Genomic DNA, 23,615 nt, shown 5'->3' on the forward strand with positions numbered 1-23,615 from the left:
TGTGTGGTATGTGGGATGTTCTGGAAAAGCTCCTTGGAATATTTTCACACTTCTGAATAGAATCTTTAAGGATGAGTGAGAGATGAGAGAGGAAAAGCTAGGAAGGTGGAGGGCAAGATGGGCAGGCCAAAGCATCAGAAGAGGTAGCCAGGCAGAGAAGCAGGAGCCACATTATGAAAGGTTTTTGGATTTTATGCTGAGGCATGAAGAGCCATGGGATGTTACTAAATTTAAATGGTTTGGAGTTTTGTTCTTAAGCACTGTCAATGTTATAGAGGGTGGAATGGAGGTAGACAAGATTGGAAGCAAGAAGAATAGCTAATAAGAAGTTGTTCAAATGCAGTAGAGAAATGGTAAGACACAGCCAATGAATATAGCAAGAATCGGGCAGATCTGGAAGAAAGTTGAAAGGTAGAACTGAGCTTTAATTTATGCATTACAGCCATCTTTTTCACTATGTTGGCCAGGATGGTCTCAATCTCTTGACCTTGTGATCAGCCCGCCTTGGCCTCCTAAAGTGCTGGAACTACAGGCGTAAGCCATCATGCCAGGCCTGGTTTTTCTTAAAAGTTTTAAAGATGTACTGTGTATATGAGGTCTTTAATCCACCTGGAGTTGGTTTGGTATATTATGTGGTGAGGATCTAATTTTTTTTTTCTCTGTGGATAAGCAGTTGTCCCAGGACCAGTCTTTGAATGTTTTATCGTTTCCTTACTACTCTGCAGTGCTGCTTCTGTCATATGTCACATTCCCATAGAATGGTTCTGTGTTTAGGATCTTATTCTGTTTCATTGTCCATCTTTTGCTAGTACCCTACCTTCTAATTACTGTAGCTTAATAATAATAAAGCTTTTCATTTTAAGCAGATTTAATATCTATATAAATCAGTAATTTTTTAGGTATTAGAAACTTTATTATTGAGAAATATACATAAATACTTTGTTGATTTTCTTAAAGAGCATTTGTTTGTTGAGATATAATTTACATTGCATAAAATTCATACTTTTAAAGTATACAATTTAGTGATCTCTAGTATATTCCCAAGGTTGTACAATCATCACCACTGTCTAATTCCAGAACATTTCATCATCCCAAAAAGAGACCCTGTATATCCATTAGCAGTCACCCTCCATTCCTTCCCTCCTCCCAAATTCTGGGAATCACCAATCATCTTTCTGTCTATGTGGATTTGCCTCTTCTGGACATTTCATGTAAATTGAATTATATGTGACTTTTAAATTCTTATTTAAATTGAGTAAATTTGATTGATTAACAGGGCATTATATAGGAATATTACTGTGTGTACAAGAAAATAGGACAAGGCCGGGCGCGGTGGCCCACGCCTGTAATCCAAGCACTTTGGAGGCCAGGGCGGGAAGATCACCTGAGGTCAGGAGTTCAAGACCAGCCTGACCAACATGGTGAGACCCTGTCTTAAAAAAAAAATAATAATAATAATAAAAGAAATAAAATAGGACAATTCAGGGGCATTAGTGTGCACCATTAGTCCCAGCTGCTCGAAGGAAGATCACTTGAGCCCAGGAGTTCAAGTCCACAGGACACTATGATTCCATGTGTGAATAGCCACTGCACTTGGGCCGGGGCAACATAGTGAGACCCAAAAAAAAAAAAGACAAAAATACCATATCTTAGTGAAGAGGAAAAAGAGAAAATCACAAATATTTATTTCTGTTTTGTTTTTATTGTTCAATTATCAAACATAATTTATTTCTGGCCAGGAGCAGTGCCTGTAAGCCCAGCACTTTGGGAGGCCAAGGCAGGTGGATCACTTGATGTCAGGAGTTCGATACCAGCCTGGCCAACATGGTGAAACTGCATTTCTACTAAAAATTGAAAAATTAGCTGGGCGTGGTGGCATGTGCCTGTAATCCCAGCTACTCAGGAGGCTGAGACAGAAGAATTGCTTAAACTTGGGAGGCGGAGGTTGCAGTGAGCTGAAATCATGCCGTTGCACTCCAGTCTGTGTGACAGAGTGAGACTCTGACTAAAAAAAAAAAAAAAACTCCATTTATTAAAAAGAGTGATCTTTATGCTTTTGCTTAGTAATTTTATGACTAAATGTCATATAGCAAATCCTGTTCTAGAAGGGTAACTTCTGTTGATACATCTTCAGTTTATTATATATAGATGGAGCTAGACTACTTTGTTTTGGATACATGTTGTTAGTAATTATACAAAAATGACATGATTTGTTTCATGTCTTGGAGAAAAGTGAGTAAAATTACATGAAAATATAAAGGGAATGTATTTTTCCCGAATTGTTTATTTTTAAAGTAAGCACATTTTCCAGTTTAACCCAGAAATTAGTCAGCAGCTTAGAGTTCATTCTAAAAGGCTACAACGGAAAGTACCTTTAAGTCAAGATATACAGATAAGATTTGCTAATATAGAACATTGGTTTCACATACTAAAATGCTATAAGTCCATTGTGTCATTTGAATAATTTTTGATGTTTTATTAGTATAACCGTTGAAAAGTAGTGCAGAAAAAAAAAAAAGTAGTACAGGAAAATGTTTTCTCCTAAATCATAGCCTTAAACTTTGAGAGTCAGCCTCAACCAGAATGGTAGTAAACTTCTTTAAATGATTCAGAGTTTGACCAGCAGTCTTTTCAAACCTCATAATTTTGATATCCTCAAGTTTTCATTAAAAAAGCCATAGGAGAACTAAAAATGTGTTAAGTGCCTGTAAAATTAACATATAATGGCCTTGGAGTCTGAGAAGTCCAAGTATATGCATTACCATGGGAATTAAAGAAATTGGGCTGGCGCAGTGGCTCATGGCTGTAATCCCAGCCAGAGTAGGACGATTGCTTGAGTCCAGGAGTTCAAGACCAGCCTGGGCAACATAGCAAAACCCTGTCTTTACAAAAAAATTTTAAAAATTAGCCAAGCATGGTGGTATATGCCTATAGTTCCAGCTACTTGGGAGGCTGATGTGGGGGAATCACCTGAGCTCAGGAAGTCGAGGCTTGCCATGAGCTGTGATTGCGCCACTGCACTCTAGCCTCAGTGACAGAGGCTGTCTAAAAAAAATAAAAAATTGTTTGAGAGGAAATACCCACAGTTTAGTCAGAAATAATTTGCATCTGTACTATCGTGGTTCAGACTTTTTGGATAACTATAATTGCCAACTGTATAACACTTGGATGCCATTAAAAACACTGTATTTTGTTTGTGGATAAAATAGTGAGCTCTATTTTATAGATGGTGTTTGTTCCCTAAAAGGCTAAAATAATCTAAAGACAAATGGAACAATCACTTGGATTTGTTTTTTCATTTTTATTTCCTTGACAACACGTTTTCAACCAGGATCCATTTTGTTTGAAAGTTAACATTGAGTTGTATTGTCACTGTACCAAATTTGGTTATTGCTTTTGTCTGTAATGAGGGCTAGATTAGATCCTATCGATTCTAGCTGCTTTTGGTGAATAAAAGATAAACATTGTTGTTCATTTCCTTTTTGGTACCATAGGGGTGTGGTCAAGTTCCTAGAACCAGGTGGTTGGTTTTTACTTTTTGTTTCCTCTGTAAGTCCCCACCCCCATCTCTGCTTTTTCTTTTGTACGTGTGGGGTGAGGGTGAAGTTAAAATGTGATTAGAAAGGACTCATGGCTTGCAAAGGAAGAATATTGATTTTTAGTGTAATTTGTGTCCTGTCCAGAGGGTAGAAATTGACTTTTGCTTCTGTTCATACTTCATAGCAGTTTGATTTTGCTGATTTTTAAAGGTATGTGTTTGGGTTCTTTAAAAATATGTATGTTTTACTTCAAATAGGGATGAGGGGCTTTTAGTTTTACAAGAAATAGCATTAAAAATATACCTCCATTATTTTTAAACAATACATATTTGTTACTATATTACCAAAAATTTTTAAATTATGAAAGCCAAAATGGGCAATACCAGAATTCATATCTTACAGTCAAAGGATCACTCTGATCAAATAATTAGATTAAAATATTAGTAGAACACAGAACCAGAAATAATGGAGTCTTTTTTAAAAACTGACATTAGAGGATTTTTTTTTTTTTTTTTTTTTGAGACAGAGTTTCGCTCTTGTTACCCAGGCTGGAGTGCAATGGCGCGATCTCGGCTCACCGCAACCTCCGCCTCCTGGGTTCAGGCAATTCTCCTGCCTCAGCCTCCTGAGTAGCTGGGACTACAGGCACGCGCCACCATGCCCAGCTAATTTTTTGTAGTTTTAGTAGAGACGGGGTTTCACCATGTTGACCAGGATGGTCTCGATCTCTTGACCTCGTGATCCACCCGCCTCGGCCTCCCAAAGTGCTGGGATTACAGGCTTGAGCCACCGCGCCCGGCCTGACATTAGAGGATTTTAGCATCTTTCTATACGTAAGCATTTTTTCTTTGTAGAGTTTGTGGTTTCACTCTAGCAAACCCACGTACTGAAAATAATGGAGCATATTTTTTTTTAAATGAAGTTTCTTTTTTTTTTTTAGTCTTGCATTGAAAAAAATGAACTGTTTCTTTCCCCCCATTTTCTTCTTGGTGTCAGCTTGGGGAAAAAATTGTAAAATGAGAATCTTGATTTTGTCACCCAGAGATCTTCATATTCTATTATTAAATGTGAGTCATATTCAGAAGATATTTTTAGGGAGGCTTTGCCTATATGTACATATTAAATTGATTTCAAAGACAGGATCCAAATACAGGATCACTGAAACATTAAGTGATCATTCAGTTTGAAATTAGTATATGAATATATTTGATAGTTCTTGCTTCATACTTCACAGAATCTATGCTTAAGCGTGCCTTTATGTACTGCATTTCAGTCTTTTGATTTTAAAACGAAATGACCCTCTAGTTTTTCAACATTATGTATCTTTTTTTTTTTTTTTTGAGAAGGAGTCTTGCTCTGTCGCCCAGGCTGGAGTACAGTGGCGTGATCTCGGCTCACTGCAACCTCTGCCTGCTGGGTTCAAGCGATTCTCCTGCCTCAGCCTCCTGAGTAGCTCAGATTATAGGCACGCCCAGCTAATTTTTTTGTATATTTAGTAGAAATGGGTTTTCACCATGTTGGCCAGGCTGGTCTCAAATGTTTGATCTCATGATCCGCCCACTTCAGCCTCCCAAAGTACAGGGATTACAGGCAAGAGCCACCACGCCCTGCCAACATTATGTGTGTCTTTAATTTTTTTTTTTTTTTTTTTTTCCAAGACAGAGTCTTGCTGTCGCCCAGGCTGGAGTGCAGTGGCACAATCTCAACTCATTGCAGCTTCCATCTCCCGGGTGCAAGTGATTCTTCTGCCTCAGCCTCCCGAGTAGTTGGAACTGCAGGTGCCCACCACCATACCCAGCTAATTTTTGTATTTTTAGTAGAGATGGGGTTTCACCGTATTGGCCAGGCAGGCCTCGAACTCCTGACCTCGTGATCCGCCCACCTCGGCCTCCCAAAGTGCTAGAATTACAAGCATAAGCCACTTTGCCTGGCCAAAAGTTTTTTTTTTTTTTTTTTTAAATAATGTTCTTGCTGCAGAAATTGCCAAACAGTGAAAATGCCAGGTTTTTAAGAACCAGCATAGCTGGTTCATTACTGTAGACTGTCTGCGTGCACTCCATTCCTGTTACTATGGAAACACATTGAGTGTTGATTTATCATAAACCTTGAGAAATATTCCTTGCAGCAGTTCACATAAAGAAACATCTGGATCCTTTGTTTATCCTGTGTTAAAGAAGACCACCCTCTTCCGCTCCGTTGTGAAAATCATATTCTACTACTTTTTTTTTAGCTGTAAAAATTCTAATGTAGATCTATCAAGTACACTTTGTTTTATAGTATGATTGATTATGTTTACTAGAACAGCTTTGGAAAACAGATTGATTTTCATGCTGATTCAATTAACTACAACTATGACGATTGTATTTTGAGAGATTCTACATTCTGAATTTCAGATCTACATTATTAATAAGGTTTTAAATGGATACATTCATATGAGTTTCTTTTTTTATATATCTTGGTCTTCATTTGGGTTAACACTCACTCTGAAAGTTTATTTGACTTCATGCCAGCCTGTTGGAACTTTAAACCTTCATGAAAGTTAAGCCCAGAACTAAAGAGAATCTCAGTGGCATCTAAGTAAGCAGTTGTTAGTCACATTTTACCAAGGATATTTACCTGAGGAGATGGTAACTGCTTTTATATTCTGTTACTACCTGCATGCAAAGACCCACAGCAGCTCTGTGAAGCATTTCATTTATATGAAATAACTCTTAAGTTTATGCAGTTTAGTAAAAGATTCATTGAAGCCCCTACTCTGAGCCTTTGAGTTTGGTTCCAAGAGCATATATGGGAATAACATTACTTCCTGCTCTTAAGAAAACTCACATAAACAGATTGTTTTATGATTAATTCTAAGAGGCACGCATAGAATATCTTAGAACATAGAGGAAAGTTACTCAGACTAACTTAGAGCTTAAATGACTACTTCTTGGAAATGACATTCTGAGCTCAAAAGATGGTTAAGAGTCAAGCAAAAAAATTAAAAAGTAAAAGGGTATATTACGGATAGGAGATACTGTTAGTAAAGGCCCAGAGGAGTGAAATCATAGTGTGCACAGAAATTTCCAGTGATTTTATATTACTAGGGTACAAAAGTGACTTAGAGTTGAAGAGGTAGCTTAGAGACCTTGCTTGGAGGGCCTTATATGATCTGTCAGTCTAGGTGCTTTGCCTCTCTCTGGGCAATAGGAAACCAGTGAAGGATTTTAATCAACAGAGTGATGTGGTTAGATTTACAAATTAACCTAGGAATGTATTTGTAGAGTAGCTGGGTCTGAAAACAGAAATAGGCAACTTATATGACACCTTAATACCACTTCTAATTCCAAAAGACTTTAATAATGATATCAATGTAAGGAATTGGTGGTGGTGGTTGAAATGGAGTCTTACTGTCACCCAGGCTCCAGTGCAGTGGCGTGATCTCAGCTCACTGCAACTTCCGCCTCCCAGGTTCAAGTGATTCTCCTGCCTCAGCCTCCTGAGTAGCTGGGATTACAGGTGCAGCACCACCATGCCTGGATCATTTTTGTATTTTTAGCAGAAACAGGGTTTTGCCATGTTGGCCAGAGTGGTCTCAAACTCGTGACCTTAGGTGATCCACCCACCTTAGCCTCCCAAAGTGCTGGGATTATAAGTGTGAGCCACTGCTCCGGGCCTAAGGAATTTTGAAGTATAATAAAATAAAAAGTTTCTATTATTGAGAAGCAATTGGCATTTTAAACATAGAAAAAGAATGAATATATGCAGCACAACATGTAATTCTAGAGTGGAATCCAGCAATACATTCCACAAAAATAATTGTTTATGAATTTGTTATAGTCACTTAAACTCTAAATTTAGCATATTATGAATACTTAATTGACATTTATAGGCTGAAATTGTTCATCTGAAACATACAACATGATTTCTTTCTTTCTCCCTCTTGCCCTTTTTTTTTTTTTACTTTAGAGAAAGGGTTTTACAGCGTTGCACAGGCTGGTCTTGAATGCCTGACCTCAAATAATCCCCCTCCTTGAGTCTCCTAAGTAGCTGGGATTGCAGGCATGAGCCACTATGCCTGGCTTGATTTCTTTTCCTGTTTTTGTTTTTTGTTTATTTTTAAACTCTGTATCTGTGATTTGGCTTAAGGATTCTATAAACTTTTCTATTATCACACCACCACACCCACCACCATGAGTAAGTTGGTAAATCACAAATAAGAGCACTAAAGCTTTGATTGATAATTTTCAACTTTTTTTCCTTATTTAAAACTGTATAGTTTCAACAAAATAAGATGTATTCACTGATGGATTTATCTTTTTTTAAAAAATCAGCCTAGAAACATTCTTCAGAGGAAGAATTGATCAGAAATGGTTTTATGTGGTAATTTCATTTACTTGAAAGTATATAATAGAATGGATAGATTAGTACAATTATTTAGTCTTCCACCAGATTGTTAGTTAACTTTGGGGAGTGGGAGTGGCAAAGTGTGAAGTGAGGTTCGGTTGTTGTTGTTTTCTTTACATATTTAGGGATTGTGGGAAGTAAGCTTACTTGTTAAAAGCCAATGCTGTAGAACAGTGTGTGTTTGAATGCTGTGTTTACTTGATCTGGACTATGGGCAAGTTATTTAATCATACTGGCCTTGATTTTTCATTTGTAAAATGGGATAGTAATAGTATTTCCTCAAAGGGGTGTTCCGCGAAGTAAAATAATATAACAAATGTAAAATGTTAAGGATAGTATTGACACTAACCTCTCAAATATTAGCCATTAATATTATTGCCTTAAAAATAAATTGAACATACTGTCTTTATCAGGGATTTATTAAGGGCAAAGGTATAAAAATTCTTGCTGGCCTGTACCAAGTAGTTTTAAAAGCAGTGTGTGAACACCTTACTTCCACATACTGCTTGTTTCTCATGCCCTGAATGCCTCCTTAACCAGCATTGTTCTTCTCCTCAAATGTCTGTTATAATGGTAGTAGTAACACAATTTCAATTCTTAGTCACCTTCTGTTTCACATTGTTTGCTACTATTTTATGTGTCTTACTTAGAAAATCATACATGTCTTACTAAAGAGATTGAAAGTGCTTTTAGGTCAGTGACTTATTTATTTATTTTTTTTTTAACCAGTTCTGTGTACCCAGCATTGCAATGAATGATAATAATAAAGAACTAACAAGTGGCCAGGCTCTGACTGTATGCCAGGCACTGTCTTAAGTGCTGTTCATGGATTAACTCTTAATTGTTAGAGCAACCCTGTACAACGTACAAAATTACAGGTATCCACAATTTCTGGCTAAGGAAACTGAGGATTAGGGATATTGAAAAAGTTGCCTAAAGTCACACAGCCAGCAGGACTTGGTATGCTCTTGAACTTAGTTTGATTCTGAACTTGTACTCTCAAGCATGGTGCTGAGTAGAGCCTCCTAATTTAGTGAGGTCTTAACCATTGTATCAGTTGGTGTGTCTGCTTTTTGAAGGCTGGCCACCAGACTCCACTATACATAAAAATCAACTATGTAAAGAAAATTAGTTGTGGTCCCAAAATATCTGTTTTTATAAACCACCAAAACTGCTTTCTTGATTGCATTATTGTATTATTTGAAGGCAGAGTATGAAGAAGTATGGTCTTCTTCATGCTTAGGATTTCTAGAAAATGTAACAATGTGGCCCATTTAGCTTGTTAGCTCAGAACATGGCACCAGAATTTAATGGAGGTTCATACCTTAGGCACCTGTAGCTTTTTGTTTTTAGTACTTATTCCAAACACTAGCCAAATTATTTGTCGTTACCCTCACCCCCCACAACTTTTCCATTTTAAAATTTTCAAACATTTAGAAAAGTTGAAAGAATATTTCATTCAACATCTAGATTCGTCAATTGTTAACATTTTGTCTCATTTGCTTTACTCTAGGTATATGTACCTTTTTAAAAATCCTGAACCATTTGAAAGTTGTAGATACCATGACACTTTATGTATTTCAGCATAGCTCTCCTAAGAATGAGAACATTCTCTTATATAAACAGAATAGCATTATCAAGCTGGTGAAATTAATAGCTCCATTGTTTAAAGACAGTTCATATTTAAAATTCTGTAGTTAGGGCCGGGCGCGGTGGCTCAAGCCTGTAATCCCAGCACTGTGGGAGGCCGAGGCGGGTGGATCACGAGGTCAAGAGATCGAGACCATCCTGGTCAACATGGTGAAACCCCGTCTCTACTAAAACTACAAAAAATTAGCTGGGCATGGTGGCGCGTGTCTGTAATCCCAGCGACTCAGGAGGCTGGGGCAGGAGAATTGCCTGAACCCAGGAGGCGGAGGTTGCGGTGAGCCGACATCGCGCCATTGCACTCCAGCCTGGGTAACATGAGTGAAAACCCCCTTCAACAAACATGAAAAAAAAAAAAAAAAAAATTCTGTAGTTGTCTTCACAATATATGTTTAATCTGTGTGTTTGTATGTATTTAAATCCAGGATTTAATCGAAGTGCATGCATTGTATAGGGTTGATAAATCTTTTTAAATCTAGAATAGTCTTTCCACCTTTTTTTTTTTTTTTTTTTTTTTTTTGAGGCGGTGTTTCATTCATGTTACCCAGGCTGGAGTGCAATGGCGCGATGTCGGCTCACCGCAACCTCCGCCTCCTGGGTTCAGGCAATTCTCCTGCCCCAGCCTCCTGAGTCGCTGGGATTACAGACACGCACCACCATGCCCAGCTAATTTTTTGTAGGTTTAGTAGAGACGGGGTTCACCATGTTGACCAGGATGGTCTCGATCTGTTGACCTCGTGATCCACCCGTCTCGGCCTCCCAAAGTGCTGCTTTTGTTTGTTTTAGACATTAGCTTTTTGAAGAGCCCAGGCCAGTTGTCTGGGAGAATATCCCCCATTTTGGATTTGTCTGATTATTCCCTCACTTTAGATTCAATTGAAGCACTGGGAAGAATACTTCAAAGGAAGAAAATGCAAGATTTGCTAAATGACTAGTTTTATGGCATAACAAAGAGGGAACAATCAATCACCTATGAGCCTGAGATTTCTAGTCTGAGAAGCTAGAAAAGTGGTGGAAGCAATGACAGATTGGGGAAGTCTGAAGGGGACATTGAACTAGGAAAAGGACAGTTCAATCAGTTTTGAACTAATGACTTTTAAGAGTTTAGTGTAGTTGTCCTTAAGTAGCTGATTATTCTCTGGCAGTGGAATATTGTGAAAAAGAGTACAAGATTAGAAATCAGAAGACTGATTATTTTTCAAGTTTAATCACTAATTAGCTTTGTGATCTTGGGAAAGTCAGTATCTCAAATGTTCCATGTAGTTACCTAAAAAATGAAGCTAATACACAGCTTGCCCTGTCATCCTTACAGAGTTGTTTTGAGGATCAAATACAAATGTATGTGAAAACACTCTGCAATATGAATGCGTATGAGTTCACTCTGTGGACTCCTATGTAATTGTAAGAAGGTAATGTTATTTTCTTAGTTGAGACTAAAATAAAATATTTGGAGTTAGGGCTAAAGAAGACAGGAAAAGGGGAAAATCTAAAACTTCTTTTGTTTGAAACTCAATTAAAAGCATCAGAAATCTGTCTCTGAATACATATGCTTGAAAAACCCTGAAGACTATAATTTGGGAGACTAATCTGGAAGTTGATCTTGTATACGACAGTTACAAGAACCAAAAACACAGGTTGCATTTTGTTAGATGTTGTTATTTGACTTGCCTTCAAGTTGGAAGTATAAATGAGAACTTTTGAATCCTGCCCGTGTAGTTGTTCCATGGTTGTTAACAGAATTTTTAAACATTTCCTTCTTAATGTCTGTTGCTGTGAGCTATACATTTTTGCCAAGGGTTAAATTAAGGTAATGTTTTAGTTCTTAAACATTGTCAGTAAGTAGGATATGCTAATCAGGAACACAGACCCTGGAAGGAGACTTGCTTGGATTGACTCTTAGCTCTGTCAATTAATTATTAGCCATGTGCACTTGAGCAAGTCATTTAACTTCTCTGTGCCTCTATTTCCCTATCTATGGTAAGAGAGAATATCTACATGAAGGTTGTTGGGAGAATTAAATGTACTACTAATTTAAAGCACTTGGAATGGTGCCTGGCACATACAAAGTGCTACGTAAGTGATAATGGTAGTTATTAGAATATTTGTAATTTTGGTAGTGACCAAGAAATAAAGTACCTGAACAAAAGAATTATTTCCCCAGAATGGATAGCTGAAGGAAACAGAAGTGATACAGTAGTAAAAATCATGGACATTAGGAGCTTGAGATCAGCCTGGGCAACATACTGAAACTCCAAAAAATACAAAAATTTAGCCAGGTTGGTGCGTGCCTGTAGTCCTAGCTACTTGGGAGCCTGAGTTGGGAGAATCACCTGAGCTGGGAAAGTCAAGGCTACAGTGAGCTGTGGTTACATGTTATCTGCACTCCAGCCTGGGCAACAGAATGATACCCTATCTCAACCCAGAGGAGACACTAAGAAAATGAGAGTGCTCCATCCAGATCCCTCCCACCCCCTGCCAATGTAAAGCAGTACACACAGTTCAATTTCTTGTGTGCAGCCTTATTCATTTGTTTGTAATTTTAGAACTTCCAAAATGATTTCCATTTGCTAACAGCAGAACAAACAGTGGCTGTATAATTGGATATAACTTGAAAAGTGTGTTGCCAGCTTTGTTTCTCTCTTCCATTTGCTGTTTTGGGTTATTTGTTTTATTATAACACCAAATCCTACTAGAACCAAGATGGTAGACACTATTAATCAGTCTGTTATTAATCTATTAATAATGGACATTGTTAATGATTTTGTTATTAACAGAATCGAACTGGAATGTAACCTCAGGACCTTTCTTCATAGTATTCCAGGCAGCTACAATTAGTTAATCAGAATTGATAAAGCTGTGAAAACTGGCTTGTCATTCTTGCTTTAGAACTTTCTAGAAGAAGACTTTATGGGATTATCAAAATAATATATGGACTGTCCATTAATCTTCTATCCTATGATGTGCACTTGTGAAACCTTATGACAAGGCTGGGTGGTCTTGTAGCATTTTCTAACAGATGCTTATCTATATTGTAACATTATTTCATAATGTACGCATCTTCAGACACCTACTAGAGGAGATGCAATAATTGTAAGGTTATAATGCAATGATCCAACCAAGAGTATGCATCAGAATTAATGAGGATATAGTCTTAAAAAATTATGCCCAGGACCCCACCCCAGATTTATTCAATTGGAATCTTCAGAAGATAGACCCTGACACATGCATTTTGTAGAAGTATCCCAGATGCTTCTGCTATATCTACCACTTGTTAAAAACAACTAGATACTGGCAAGAGTATAGAGAAACACACACTATTGGTATGAGAGTTAATTGACATAGTATAACCTATAGAACAATTTTATAATATCTATCAGAATTTCAAATCTGTCCTATAGAAATACATATGTGCACAAAAATATAGTTTCAAGAATGTTTCAGACCAGGAGTGGTGACTCACGCCTACAATCTCAGCACTTTGGGAGGCTGAAGCAGGAGGATTACTTGAGTCCAGGAATTTGAGACCTGCCTAGGCAACATAGCAAGACCCTGTCTCTATTTGAAAAAAAGGAAAAAGAAAAGAAAAATAAATAAAAATGAAAGATGTTTTCTGCAGACGTATTTATTACATCAAACAATTGAAACTGATTATCAGTATACAAATGGTTAAATACATTATGGTAAATACCATGTTTGTTTACTGTGCAGCCATTTAAAGGATGAATATGTATGAAAATTGTCTATACATGCCGATGTAGAAGTGTATCTAGGATATATTAAGTTAAATAAGCAAGTCACAGAATAAGCCCTATTTAAAAATTTTTATATGTAAAAATGTAGAGAAAGATGTGAAAGAATACCCATCATAGTGTTTATAGTGGTTGTCTTGGCATAGAAGAATGGGAATGATGAAGTGGGGAGAGGAACAGGCCTTTTCACTTTGGTGTTTAAAATATTTGCAGGCCGGGCATGGTGGCTGATGCCTATAATCCCAGCACTTTGGGAGGCTGAGGCAGGCAGATTTCTTGAGCCCAAGAGTTCAAAACCAGCTTGGGCAACATGGTGAAACCCTGCTTACAAAAATTACAAAACTTAGCTGGGTGTGACGGTGCATGCCTGAATCCCAGCTACTGGGGAGGCTGAGATAGGAGGATCACCTGAGCCTGGGAGGTTGAGGCTATAGTGAGCCATGATTGTACCACCACATTCAAGCCTAGGTGACAGAGTGAGATTCTGTCTCAAAAAAAAAAAAAAAAAATTGCAATAAGGTTTTTTAATTTTTGTAATAACAAAAACAACCTCTGGACAAAATGCGAATGATTTTAAAGGAAGCTCTTATGGAAATAGATTGATATGTGTCAGGATACTGCTTATTTTGGAAGCACCAGTTTTAACCTGAGACTTACCATCTAAACTTGAGAAACAAAAAGGAATGTCAAAACTATTTTGTGTATTGGCAGTCACGATAAAATCTTGTTGCCACACTTGTTGTGAAAGTAATCGGGAGTTTCAAACAGATAAGCATTGAAGATAAAAGGTATTTGCCCTGTGTCAGAATTATGTTGGTTATCTGTTTTAGAAATATTTAATGTCTAGGCATATCTGGATATGAAAATCGAGTTCAAAACATTTTAGTTTAATCCTTTTTCAGTTGATTAGCTTCTAGCCTATGATAATATTAACACCTTATAATCCCCTCTTTTATAATTTTAGGCCCGATGAGAGAAAGGGAAAGTTAAGGATGCTGGAGCAGAACAATGGATTTCTCTTTCTCTTTCATGCAAGGGATCATGGGAAACACAATTCAGCAACCACCTCAACTCATTGACTCCGCCAACATCCGTCAGGAGGATGCCTTTGATAACAACAGTGACATTGCTGAAGATGGTGGCCAGACACCATATGAAGCTACCTTGCAGCAAGGCTTTCAGTACCCAGCTACAACAGAAGATCTTCCTCCACTCACAAATGGCTATCCATCATCAATCAGCATGTATGAACCTCAAACCAAATACCAGTCGTATAATCAGTATCCTAATGGGTCAGCCAATGGCTTTGGTGCAGTTAGAAACTTTAGCCCCACTGACTATTACCATTCAGAAATTCCAAACACAAGACCACATGAAATTCTGGAAAAACCTTCCCCTCCACAGCCACCACCTCCTCCTTCGGTACCACAAACTGTGATTCCAAAGAAGACTGGCTCACCTGAAATTAAACTAAAAATAACCAAAACTATCCAGAATGGCAGGGAATTGTTTGAGTCTTCCCTTTGTGGAGACCTTTTAAATGAAGTACAGGCAAGTGAGCACATGAAGTCAAAGCATGAAAGCAGAAAAGAAAAGAGGAAAAAAAGCAACAAGCATGACTCATCGAGATCTGAAGAGCGCAAGTCACACAAAATCCCCAAATTAGAACCAGAGGAACAAAATGTAAGTTGAAAAGTGTTTTTGAAAAATTTTGTTATATTTCACATTTACTGGAAGTTCAAGAGATCTTTTTGGTTTTTAGCTGTTTAAATATAAATATGAATCTTTCTGATAACTTCTTTTTTCTAATCACTAGCAAAGTGCTTGGAATATTACAATAGGTGCTGAGTGAGTATTTGTCGAATATATGAATGGACATGATTAGTTAAGAAATATTTTTTTTTTTTTTTTTTTGAGATGGAGTCTCGCTCTCGTTACCCAGGCTGGAGTGCAATGGCGCGATCTCGGCTCACCGCAACCTCCGCCTCCTGGGTTCAGGCAATTCTCCTGCCTCAGCCTCCTGAGTAACTGGGATTACAGGCACGTGCCACCATGCCCAGCTGATTTTTTGTATTTTTAGTAGAGACGGGGTTTCACCATGTTGGCCAGGATGGTCTCGATCTCTTGACCTTGTGATCCACCCGCCTCGGCCTCCCAAAGTGCTGGGATCACAGGCATGAGCCACCGCGCCCAGCCCAAGAAATATTTTTAAAACGTGAAACAAATCTTGCTGCTTATGTTTCTTTGCCCTAATGGCCTTGGTTATTTTTATTTGCTTATAATAGACTGTTGGTTTTTGAAAATGAAGAGGAAACGAAAAGAGAAGATAGTTAATTATATTGGATTTTTATTATTTTAGACCAACTTTTGCCAGCAGAGCTTAGGTTTAACTCATTGCTAATATGTTTGCTAAAAATAGCCTGAAATAATAGAAATCTTTTTATTAAAGTCAGAGTTAGTATTAATACATACTGATTAAAACTTCAGGTGAGTTTTTATAAAAATCATCCTTTTTTTTTTTTTGAGACGGAGTTTCGCTCTTGTTACCCAGGCTGGAGTGCAATGGCGCGATCTCGGCTCACCGCAACCTCCACCTCCTGGGTTCAGGCAATTCTCCTGCCTCAGCCTCCTGAGTAGCTGGGATTACAGGCACGCGCCACCATGCCCAGCTAATTTTTTGTAGTTTTAGTAGAGACGGGGTTTCACCATGTTGACCAGGATGGTCTCGATCTCTTGACCTCGTGATCCACCCGCCTCGGCCTCCCAAAGTGCTGGGATTACAGGCGTGAGCCACCGCGCCCGGCCTAGAAATCATCCTTTATAAGTAACTTAAGCTACATGCTGCTGAATTTTTTAATATCTGAGGTTTCAGCATAAATTTGCTTAGCAATAATATAGTGATAATTATGTAACAAATAATTGGGCTTAAATGAAGAGTTCATAATATGAATTGCAAATGTTTTCTAAACTTTGACTTGGGAAAACTATTTTTGTGACAGCTATCTGCTTTTATATGTGTCATGCCTGAATATGTTCATTTATTGTCAGTTTAAAGAAATGTTTATTTCTTACCAACTCATCTTTTCTTTGGTAGCTGGCTTCTCTTACTTCATACAACTCATATGATGTTTTTCTGGTGTAAAGGTCACAATGGTTCTAGACTCTCACAAGTCCACATGTGACATTTCAATATGTTCTCTCATTTTTCTATAGTTTTCTTATTTTTATTCATTAACAAATGTTGGTGAAATACTCCTCCTACTATATGCTGGCAATGCCCTAAGAATTGAAGGTATGGCAATGAATGAAAAATAGAGATGCCTGCTCTTATCAGTGATGTTTCTAGTAGTCATTTTGCAATGAGATTCTAAATCCAGTTCTGTCTTTGTTGGATATCTGCTATACCTAGTTCTTTGTATCACCTAAACCTTCAGTTAACTGTTACAGCTAAGAATTAGAATATTTAGATTTTAATTTAAGGGTTTTAGTTCATTTTCCTTTTCATTGAATCATGATGACCAAAATTTATTATTTGATTATTTAGGATCTTACAATAGCTTGGGGTAAAGGAACATCAATTTTGACCAAAAGTATAGCTGTAGAAAGTGGTATTGACTGCCTGGAATGTTACTTTCAAAACTGCTTGAAAGTTGAGTCCAGGATTTTTTTCCTGTTCCTTCTCTCTCTCGCTCTCCCTCGCTCCCTTTTCCTCTCCTTCCCATTCCCCTTCTCCCCTCTCTGACCCATTCCTACCTCTCTCCATCACTCACCTACCTCCTGTCTTTTCCGTCTTCCATTCTTCCCTTCTTCTTTCCCTTTCTCCTCTCTCCCCCCTTCTTTCTTCTCTCTCCCCCTCTCTCTTCTCTCTGTCTCCCTCTCCCTCCCTTTCTCCCTTCTCTCTTCCCTTCCTTCAAAGAAGTGAAGAGGTAAGTTTTTGTTAGTTGAATTTTGATTAATTGGATTGTGTCACACAAGGAGGCAGTTATAGAAGTTGTACTCCATTCTGACCATAGACCTTCAAAGCCAGAGCTCCCACGGCTCTTGCCTATCGTTAATGTCATGATTTTGCTAAGCTAGAGATGCATATAAATTAATGTTTCATTTCTGCTTATGTTTTTAAATTAGATTTCCTTAACTTGAAGATCTACAGTGCTTCCTTCAGGGCAGTTGTTTTCAGTGTTTTAATATGCAGTACCCTATGCTTACTGGTTGTCCATAGGGGTCCCAGACCTTGGTGTTTAGCATTGTAGAGGACTGAGAAGTGAAAGGGAAGCTCAAAGAAGAGCCCACTGACTTCACTGAACAGCTTCCCTCCCCCAGATGCCCCAGGGAGACCTAATGAAAACTGTATTCCTGGAGAAGAATCATATAATTCTCCTGGAGCTGGATTTGCTTCTATGTAGATTTTTTCTTTTACTTTACTTTGTTGTTATTGTTCCTTAAAAGCCCACTCATAGGTTCTTTTTTGAGCAAACAAAACCTCCTATAGTTGAGTTCCATGTTTAAGGCCAGGCGTGGTGGCTCACTCTGTAATATCAGCATTTTGGGAGGCTGAGGCAGGGGATCACTTGAGGTCGGGAGTTCGAAACCAGCCTGGCAAACATGGTGAAACCCTGACTCTACTAAAAATACAAAAAAATTAGCTGGGTGTGGTGGTGGGTACCTATAATCCCAGCTACTTGGGAGGCCGAGGCATTGGAATCCCTTGAACCTGGGAGATGGGGGTTGCAGTGAGCCAAGATCGAACCACTGTACTCCAGCCTGGTTGATGGAGTGAGACTGTCTCAAAAACAAACAAAAAACACAATATTTTAAGATTTCATTTGCTACTTTCTTCTTAGTACTTGATGTGTAAGTGTTTCTCCCTAATTCTGAGCTGTTTGGCCTTCTGAAGAGTGGCTGTTATTTGAAACAACCTAAGTGTATCTTCTCAACGATGAAAATATGTCCAAACATCTAGGCAGCAGGAGACCTGAGATCACTACTGAAATTGTATATTTAAAAAATCTTCGTGAGCTGTTTTTCCTCCCACCAAATCAGAAACATGTGGCAATGTTTCTGTATGTCTTCCCCCTTGGCAGGTGGAATGCCTCAGGCATGTGAGCATAGGCCCTATTATTCAAACAGTCATTGGTCTCCCATCAGCACCTCAGTGGGCTAATCCACCAAGGCAGAGTCTTATTAACCCTTAGCTTGCCATTTCTACTTATAAAAAGCAGAGTGAGCTGGGCACTGTGGCTCACGCCTGTAATCCCAGCACTTTGGGAGGCCAAGGTGGGTGGATCATGAGATTAGGAGATCGAGACCATCCTAGTCAACATGGTAAAATCCTGACTCTACTAAAAAATACAAAAAATTAGCCAGGATGGTGGCACGCGCCTGTAGTCCTAGCTACTCGGGAGGCTGAGGCGGGGGAATTGCTTGAACCTGGGAGGCAGAGGTTGCGGTGAGCCGACATCGCACCACTGCACTCCAGCCTGGTCACAGAGTGAGACTTCGTCTCAAAAAAAAAAAAGGCAGAGTGACTGGATCAGTCCCATGAACACTAAGGTAGCAGATTTGGTTCTCTAGCCTCAGAGCATTAGGCCTTAAAATTCATAGAACTCTTTATATGCAAAATATTCTCTTTGTACACATTTTCTATTTTTATTTATTTGTTTTTTGAGACGGAGTCTCACTCGGTCACCCAGGCTGGAGTGCAGTGGCGCAATCTCGGCCCACTGTAACCTCCGGCTCCTGGATTCAATCAATTCTCCTGCCTCAGTCTCCCGAGTAGCTGGGATTACAGGCGTGCGCCACCATGCCCAGCTAATTTTTGTATTTTTAGTAGAGACGAGGTTTTGCCGTGTTGGCCAGGCTGGTCTCAAACCCCTGAACTTAGGTGATCCACCCACCTCAGGCTCCCAAAGTGCTAGGCTTACAGGTGTGAGCCACTGTGCCCAGCCCATATTTTTTATTTTTAAAGTTATGAACTTAAGTCATTCAGAAAGTGAAATAAAAATACACTATTTATTTATTTATTTTTTTGAGACGGAGTTTCACTCATGTTACCCAGGCTGGAGTGCAATGGCGCGATCTTGGCTCACCGCAACCTCCGCCTCCTGAGTTCAGGCAATTCTCCTGCCTCAGCCTCCTGAGTAGCTGGGATTACAGGCACGCGCCACTATGCCCAGCTGATTTTTTGTATTTTTAGTAGAGACGGGGTTTCACCGTGTTGACCAGGATAGTCTCGATCTCTTGACCTCGTGATCCACCCGCCTCGGCCTCCCAAAGTGCTGGGATTACAGGCTTGAGCCACCGCGCCCGGCCTAAATACACAATTTATTACCTTAAAATTTTCTATCCAACTTTAATGTTAACATTAGTCTTTTGTTCTTTTAGGGACTATGATTTTACTCAATGTTTTTGAAATTTATTTAGGTAATATTATTAAGGGTTTGAAATTCTGACAGATTTGATGTATATTACTAATCTTTTTTCCTTTTTTTTTTTTGAGGCAGAGTCTCTATCACCCAGGCTGGAGTACAGTGGCATGATCTTGGGTTCAAGTGATTCCTGTGCCTCAGCCCTGAAGTAGCTGGGATTACAGGTGTGCACCACCACACTCAGCTAATTTTTTTTTTTTTTTTTTTTTTTTTTTGTATTTTGTGTTTTTAGTAGAGACTGTGTTTTGCCATGTTGGCCAGGCTGGTCTCAAACTCCTGACCTCAAGTGATCCGCCCATCTTGGCCTCCCAGAGTGCTGGAATTACAGGTCTGAGCCACTGTACCTGGCCTGTAATTACTCATCTTAATGAATCTCTTGGGTTTTAATAAAAGTACTAAGCTAAAATTTTTAAAGGAATGTTTAGGATAATGTAACTTATTTTAGCCACTCTTAACATAATTTTTAGGTGTTTCTATGTGGTATATATGCACAAAATCATAAATTTAAAATTAAGATGAACTGAACATTAAGGAGTGGTAACTGACTGTCACCGTTTTCTCTGATGCTTTCTCTTTCTGACAAAGCAACAGAGTTAGTACCCACAGATGCTATCTCTGTCTTTTCCTAATTTTAATGTCTTAGACTTGTCTCTATCTCTTAAATGCCTACTAGGTGTATCTGTTTTCCTCAAGCATTAGCACATTTTATAATGGGTACTCCTTCTCTATCACTGCACCATCCTTACTTGACTTCTTTTTCCTACTCTTATCTATATAGTCTTGAAAGCTTAGAATAAATCCTTTTGGGCATCCTTCGCTCCCTAGCCACTTCTTTCTTTTAAAATGACTGTGTAAACAATTTTAATTCTTTGAAAGTGATTTTGATGGTGTTTCAAACCAGCCTGAAGGAAACACTAACAATCTGGAAGAAAATGAAAAATTTAAAAAGATAAGACATTTGAATGATAAGGTTTGGAAGGAAATCGTTGTTTTATTTATTTATTTATTTATTTATTTATTTATTTATTTATTTATTTATGGAGACAGGGTCTCTGTCAACCAGGCTGGAGTGCAGTGATGTGATCATAACTCACACAGCCTCAAACTCCTGGGCTCAAGCAATCATTCCACCTTAGCCTCTGGAGTGGCTGGGACTGTATAGGTACACATCACTATGCCTGGCTCTTTTTTTGTAGAGATAAGGTCTCGCCATGTTGCCCAGGCTGATCTTGAATTCCCGGGCTCAAGTGATCCACCTACCTCAGCCTCTCAAAGTGCTGGGATTATGGGTGTGAGCCACTGTGCCCATCTGATACCATTTTTAACCTCACTCAGTTATCTCACACATGCTACTCCTTCCTCCTGGAATGTTCTTTACTAAGCTAATTCTTCTTCCTTTGATTCTTAGATTGTAATTTATTTTCATAGAGTGGCTTTTCCTGACCTTCGTATCTGAAAATAACATGTATATTCATACACTATTATAAATCTTTCTCTTCCTAGTGCTTACTTTTTTTATTTGTTTGTTGTTAAGAGTTTCACTGTTACCCAGGCTGGAGTACAGTGGCAGTCATAGCCCACTGAAGCCCTGAACTCTGGGGCATAAGCGATTCTCCTGTCTCAGCCCCCTAGAGTAGCTGGGACTACAGACATTTGTTGTTTTTAGATACTGGGTCTCACTGTGTTGCCCAGGCTGGTCTTGAACTCATGTCCTCAAGAGATCCTTCCACCTTGGCCTCCCAAAGTGCTGACAGGTGTGAGCCACACCATGCCCCGCCATAGCACCTACTTTATAACTGGACGTTTGTGTTTCTGTTTTTTAATGTCAGTCTCTCCTGTCCAACTATAAACTCCTTGGGGTCAGGAATCACATCTGTTTGTTTCACTGTTATATATAGCCTATATAGCTTCTAGAACTGGTCTTGGAACGTCCTAGGCACTGTGAAATGAATGACTGATACTTGAGTTTGGAGACGTTAGTCTGGCTTATAGAATATATCATTTTCCTAAAACTTAAAAACTTTTTTAGGCCAGATGCATTGGCTCATGGCTATAATCCCAGCATTTTGGGAGGCTGAGGCGGGTGGATCACCTGAGGTTAAGAGTTTGAGACCAGCCTGGCCAACATGGAGAAACCCTGTCTCTACTAAAAATACAAAAACTAGCTGGGTTTGGTGGCACAGGCCTGTAATCCCAGCTCCTCAGGAGGCTGAGGGAGGAGAATCACTTGGACCCAGGAGGCAGATGTTGCAATGAACTGAGATTGCACCACTGCATCCAGCCTAGGCAACAGATCAAGACTCTGTCTCAAAAAAACCAAACCTTTTTATACTTTTTTTTTTTTTTTTTTTTTTTGAGACGGAGTTTCACTCATGTTACCCAGGCTAGAGTGCAATGGCGCGATCTCGGCTCACCGCAACCTCCGCCTCCTGGGTTCAGGCAATTCTCCTGCCTCGGCCTCCTGAGTAGCTGGGATTACAGGCACGCACCACCATGCCCAGCTAATTTTTTGTATTTTTAGTAGAGACGGGGTTTCACCATGTTGACCAGGATGGTCTCGATCTCTTGACCTCGTGATCCACCCGCCCCGGCCTCCCAAAGTGCTGGGATTACAGGCTTGAGCCACCGCGCCCGGCCTTATACTTTTTTTTTATTTAATAAAACTTTGTTTTCACAACAGTATCTTTAAATGTTTTGAAACAATAGAATGAGAATTTTAAGTAGCTTTTAGAATTAATCATATTCTTTTAGAGAAGTTAAGAGCTACTGTAATGGATATACCCTCTTTTTAAGCCATCTAAATTAAATTCTGTTTTCTAACAAGTAAGACATTTATAAAATCTTCTTTTTTTAAAAATTTTTTTATTTTTATTTTTTATAAAGACGGGGTTTCACCATGTTGATCAGACTGGACTTGAACTCCTGACCTCAGGTGATCCGCCCGCCTTGGCCTCTAAAGTGCTTGGATTACAGACGTGAGCCACTGCGCCTGGCCTAAAAAAATCTTTTAAATTGTAGAAGTAATTTGGATCTTTGTTTTTACAGAAAAGACAATACAAAGGTACTGTATAGAAGATCTTTATTCACCATTTCCCTAATGTCATTCCCAAAAGATAATTACTGGTATCAATTTTGTTTACATTGTACCAGACATTTTCAAGGCATGTATAGATTACATGTTTTTAAATAACAAGTTGGAAGATATTGGTAGACATGCAGATTACTGACACGAAATAATACTGTAGTTACCATTCCTCTGCTTAGATTTTTGTATTTTGCATATTTCTTCAGAATAAATTTCTAAAATGTAATTGCTAAACAGTGTACATATTTTGAATTTTGATAGCTACTTCCAAATTGCCTCACCAAAGAGTTTTAGAAACTAGTTTTTAAAAAACATACTTGTGGGTTTTATGGTTAGAAAAGTAACATAATGTTTATTATAGACAATTTGACAAATACAGAAAAGCACCGGCTGGACACGGTGGCTCATACCTGTAATCCCAGCACTTTGGGAGGCCAAGGTAGGAGAATCGCTTGAGCCTGGTAGTTTGAAACCAGCCTGAGTAACAGGAAGACCCCATTTCAACAACAACAACAACAACAACAAATTTGCTGAGTGTGGTGGCACGTGTCTGTAGTCCCAGCTACTCAAGAGGCTGAGGTAGGAAGACTTCTTGAGCCCAGGAGGTTGTGACATTGAGGCTACAATGAGCCATGATCACGCCACTGCACTCCAGCTGGGCAACAGAGCAAGACCCTGTCTCAAAAGAAAAAAAAAAGGAAAGTTCCCCCCCCACACACACACACCAAAAAAGAAATCACTTATTACCTGGTGGTAACTTTTCATATCCTTTTAGTCTTTTTTC

The 23,615-nt window shown here is 38.8% G+C and overlaps 1 protein-coding gene across 15 annotated transcripts in view; it reads left to right on the forward strand.

The window, feature by feature from the left end:
• Window positions 1–23,615, forward strand: part of NSD3 (nuclear receptor binding SET domain protein 3) — a 116,288-nt gene that overhangs the window by 22,307 nt on the left and 70,366 nt on the right. For 14 of the 15 annotated variants that reach the window (XM_032288173.1, XM_032288179.1, XM_032288176.1 and 11 more), the window contains exon 2: window positions 14,286–15,004. In XM_032288173.1, coding sequence (XP_032144064.1) covers window positions 14,330–15,004 — 675 coding nt within the window. In that variant the 5' untranslated portion in view covers window positions 14,286–14,329. Of the gene's footprint in view, window positions 1–3,006; window positions 3,750–14,285; window positions 15,005–23,615 lie in introns of those variants that run through there. The other variant, XM_032288169.1, reaches the window with a different exon arrangement.

The sequence above is a fragment of the Sapajus apella genome, unplaced genomic scaffold, assembly GCF_009761245.1.
Source record: "Sapajus apella isolate SASKATOON/1434 unplaced genomic scaffold, GSC_monkey_1.0 scaffold21, whole genome shotgun sequence".
Lineage (NCBI taxonomy): Eukaryota > Metazoa > Chordata > Mammalia > Primates > Cebidae > Sapajus > Sapajus apella.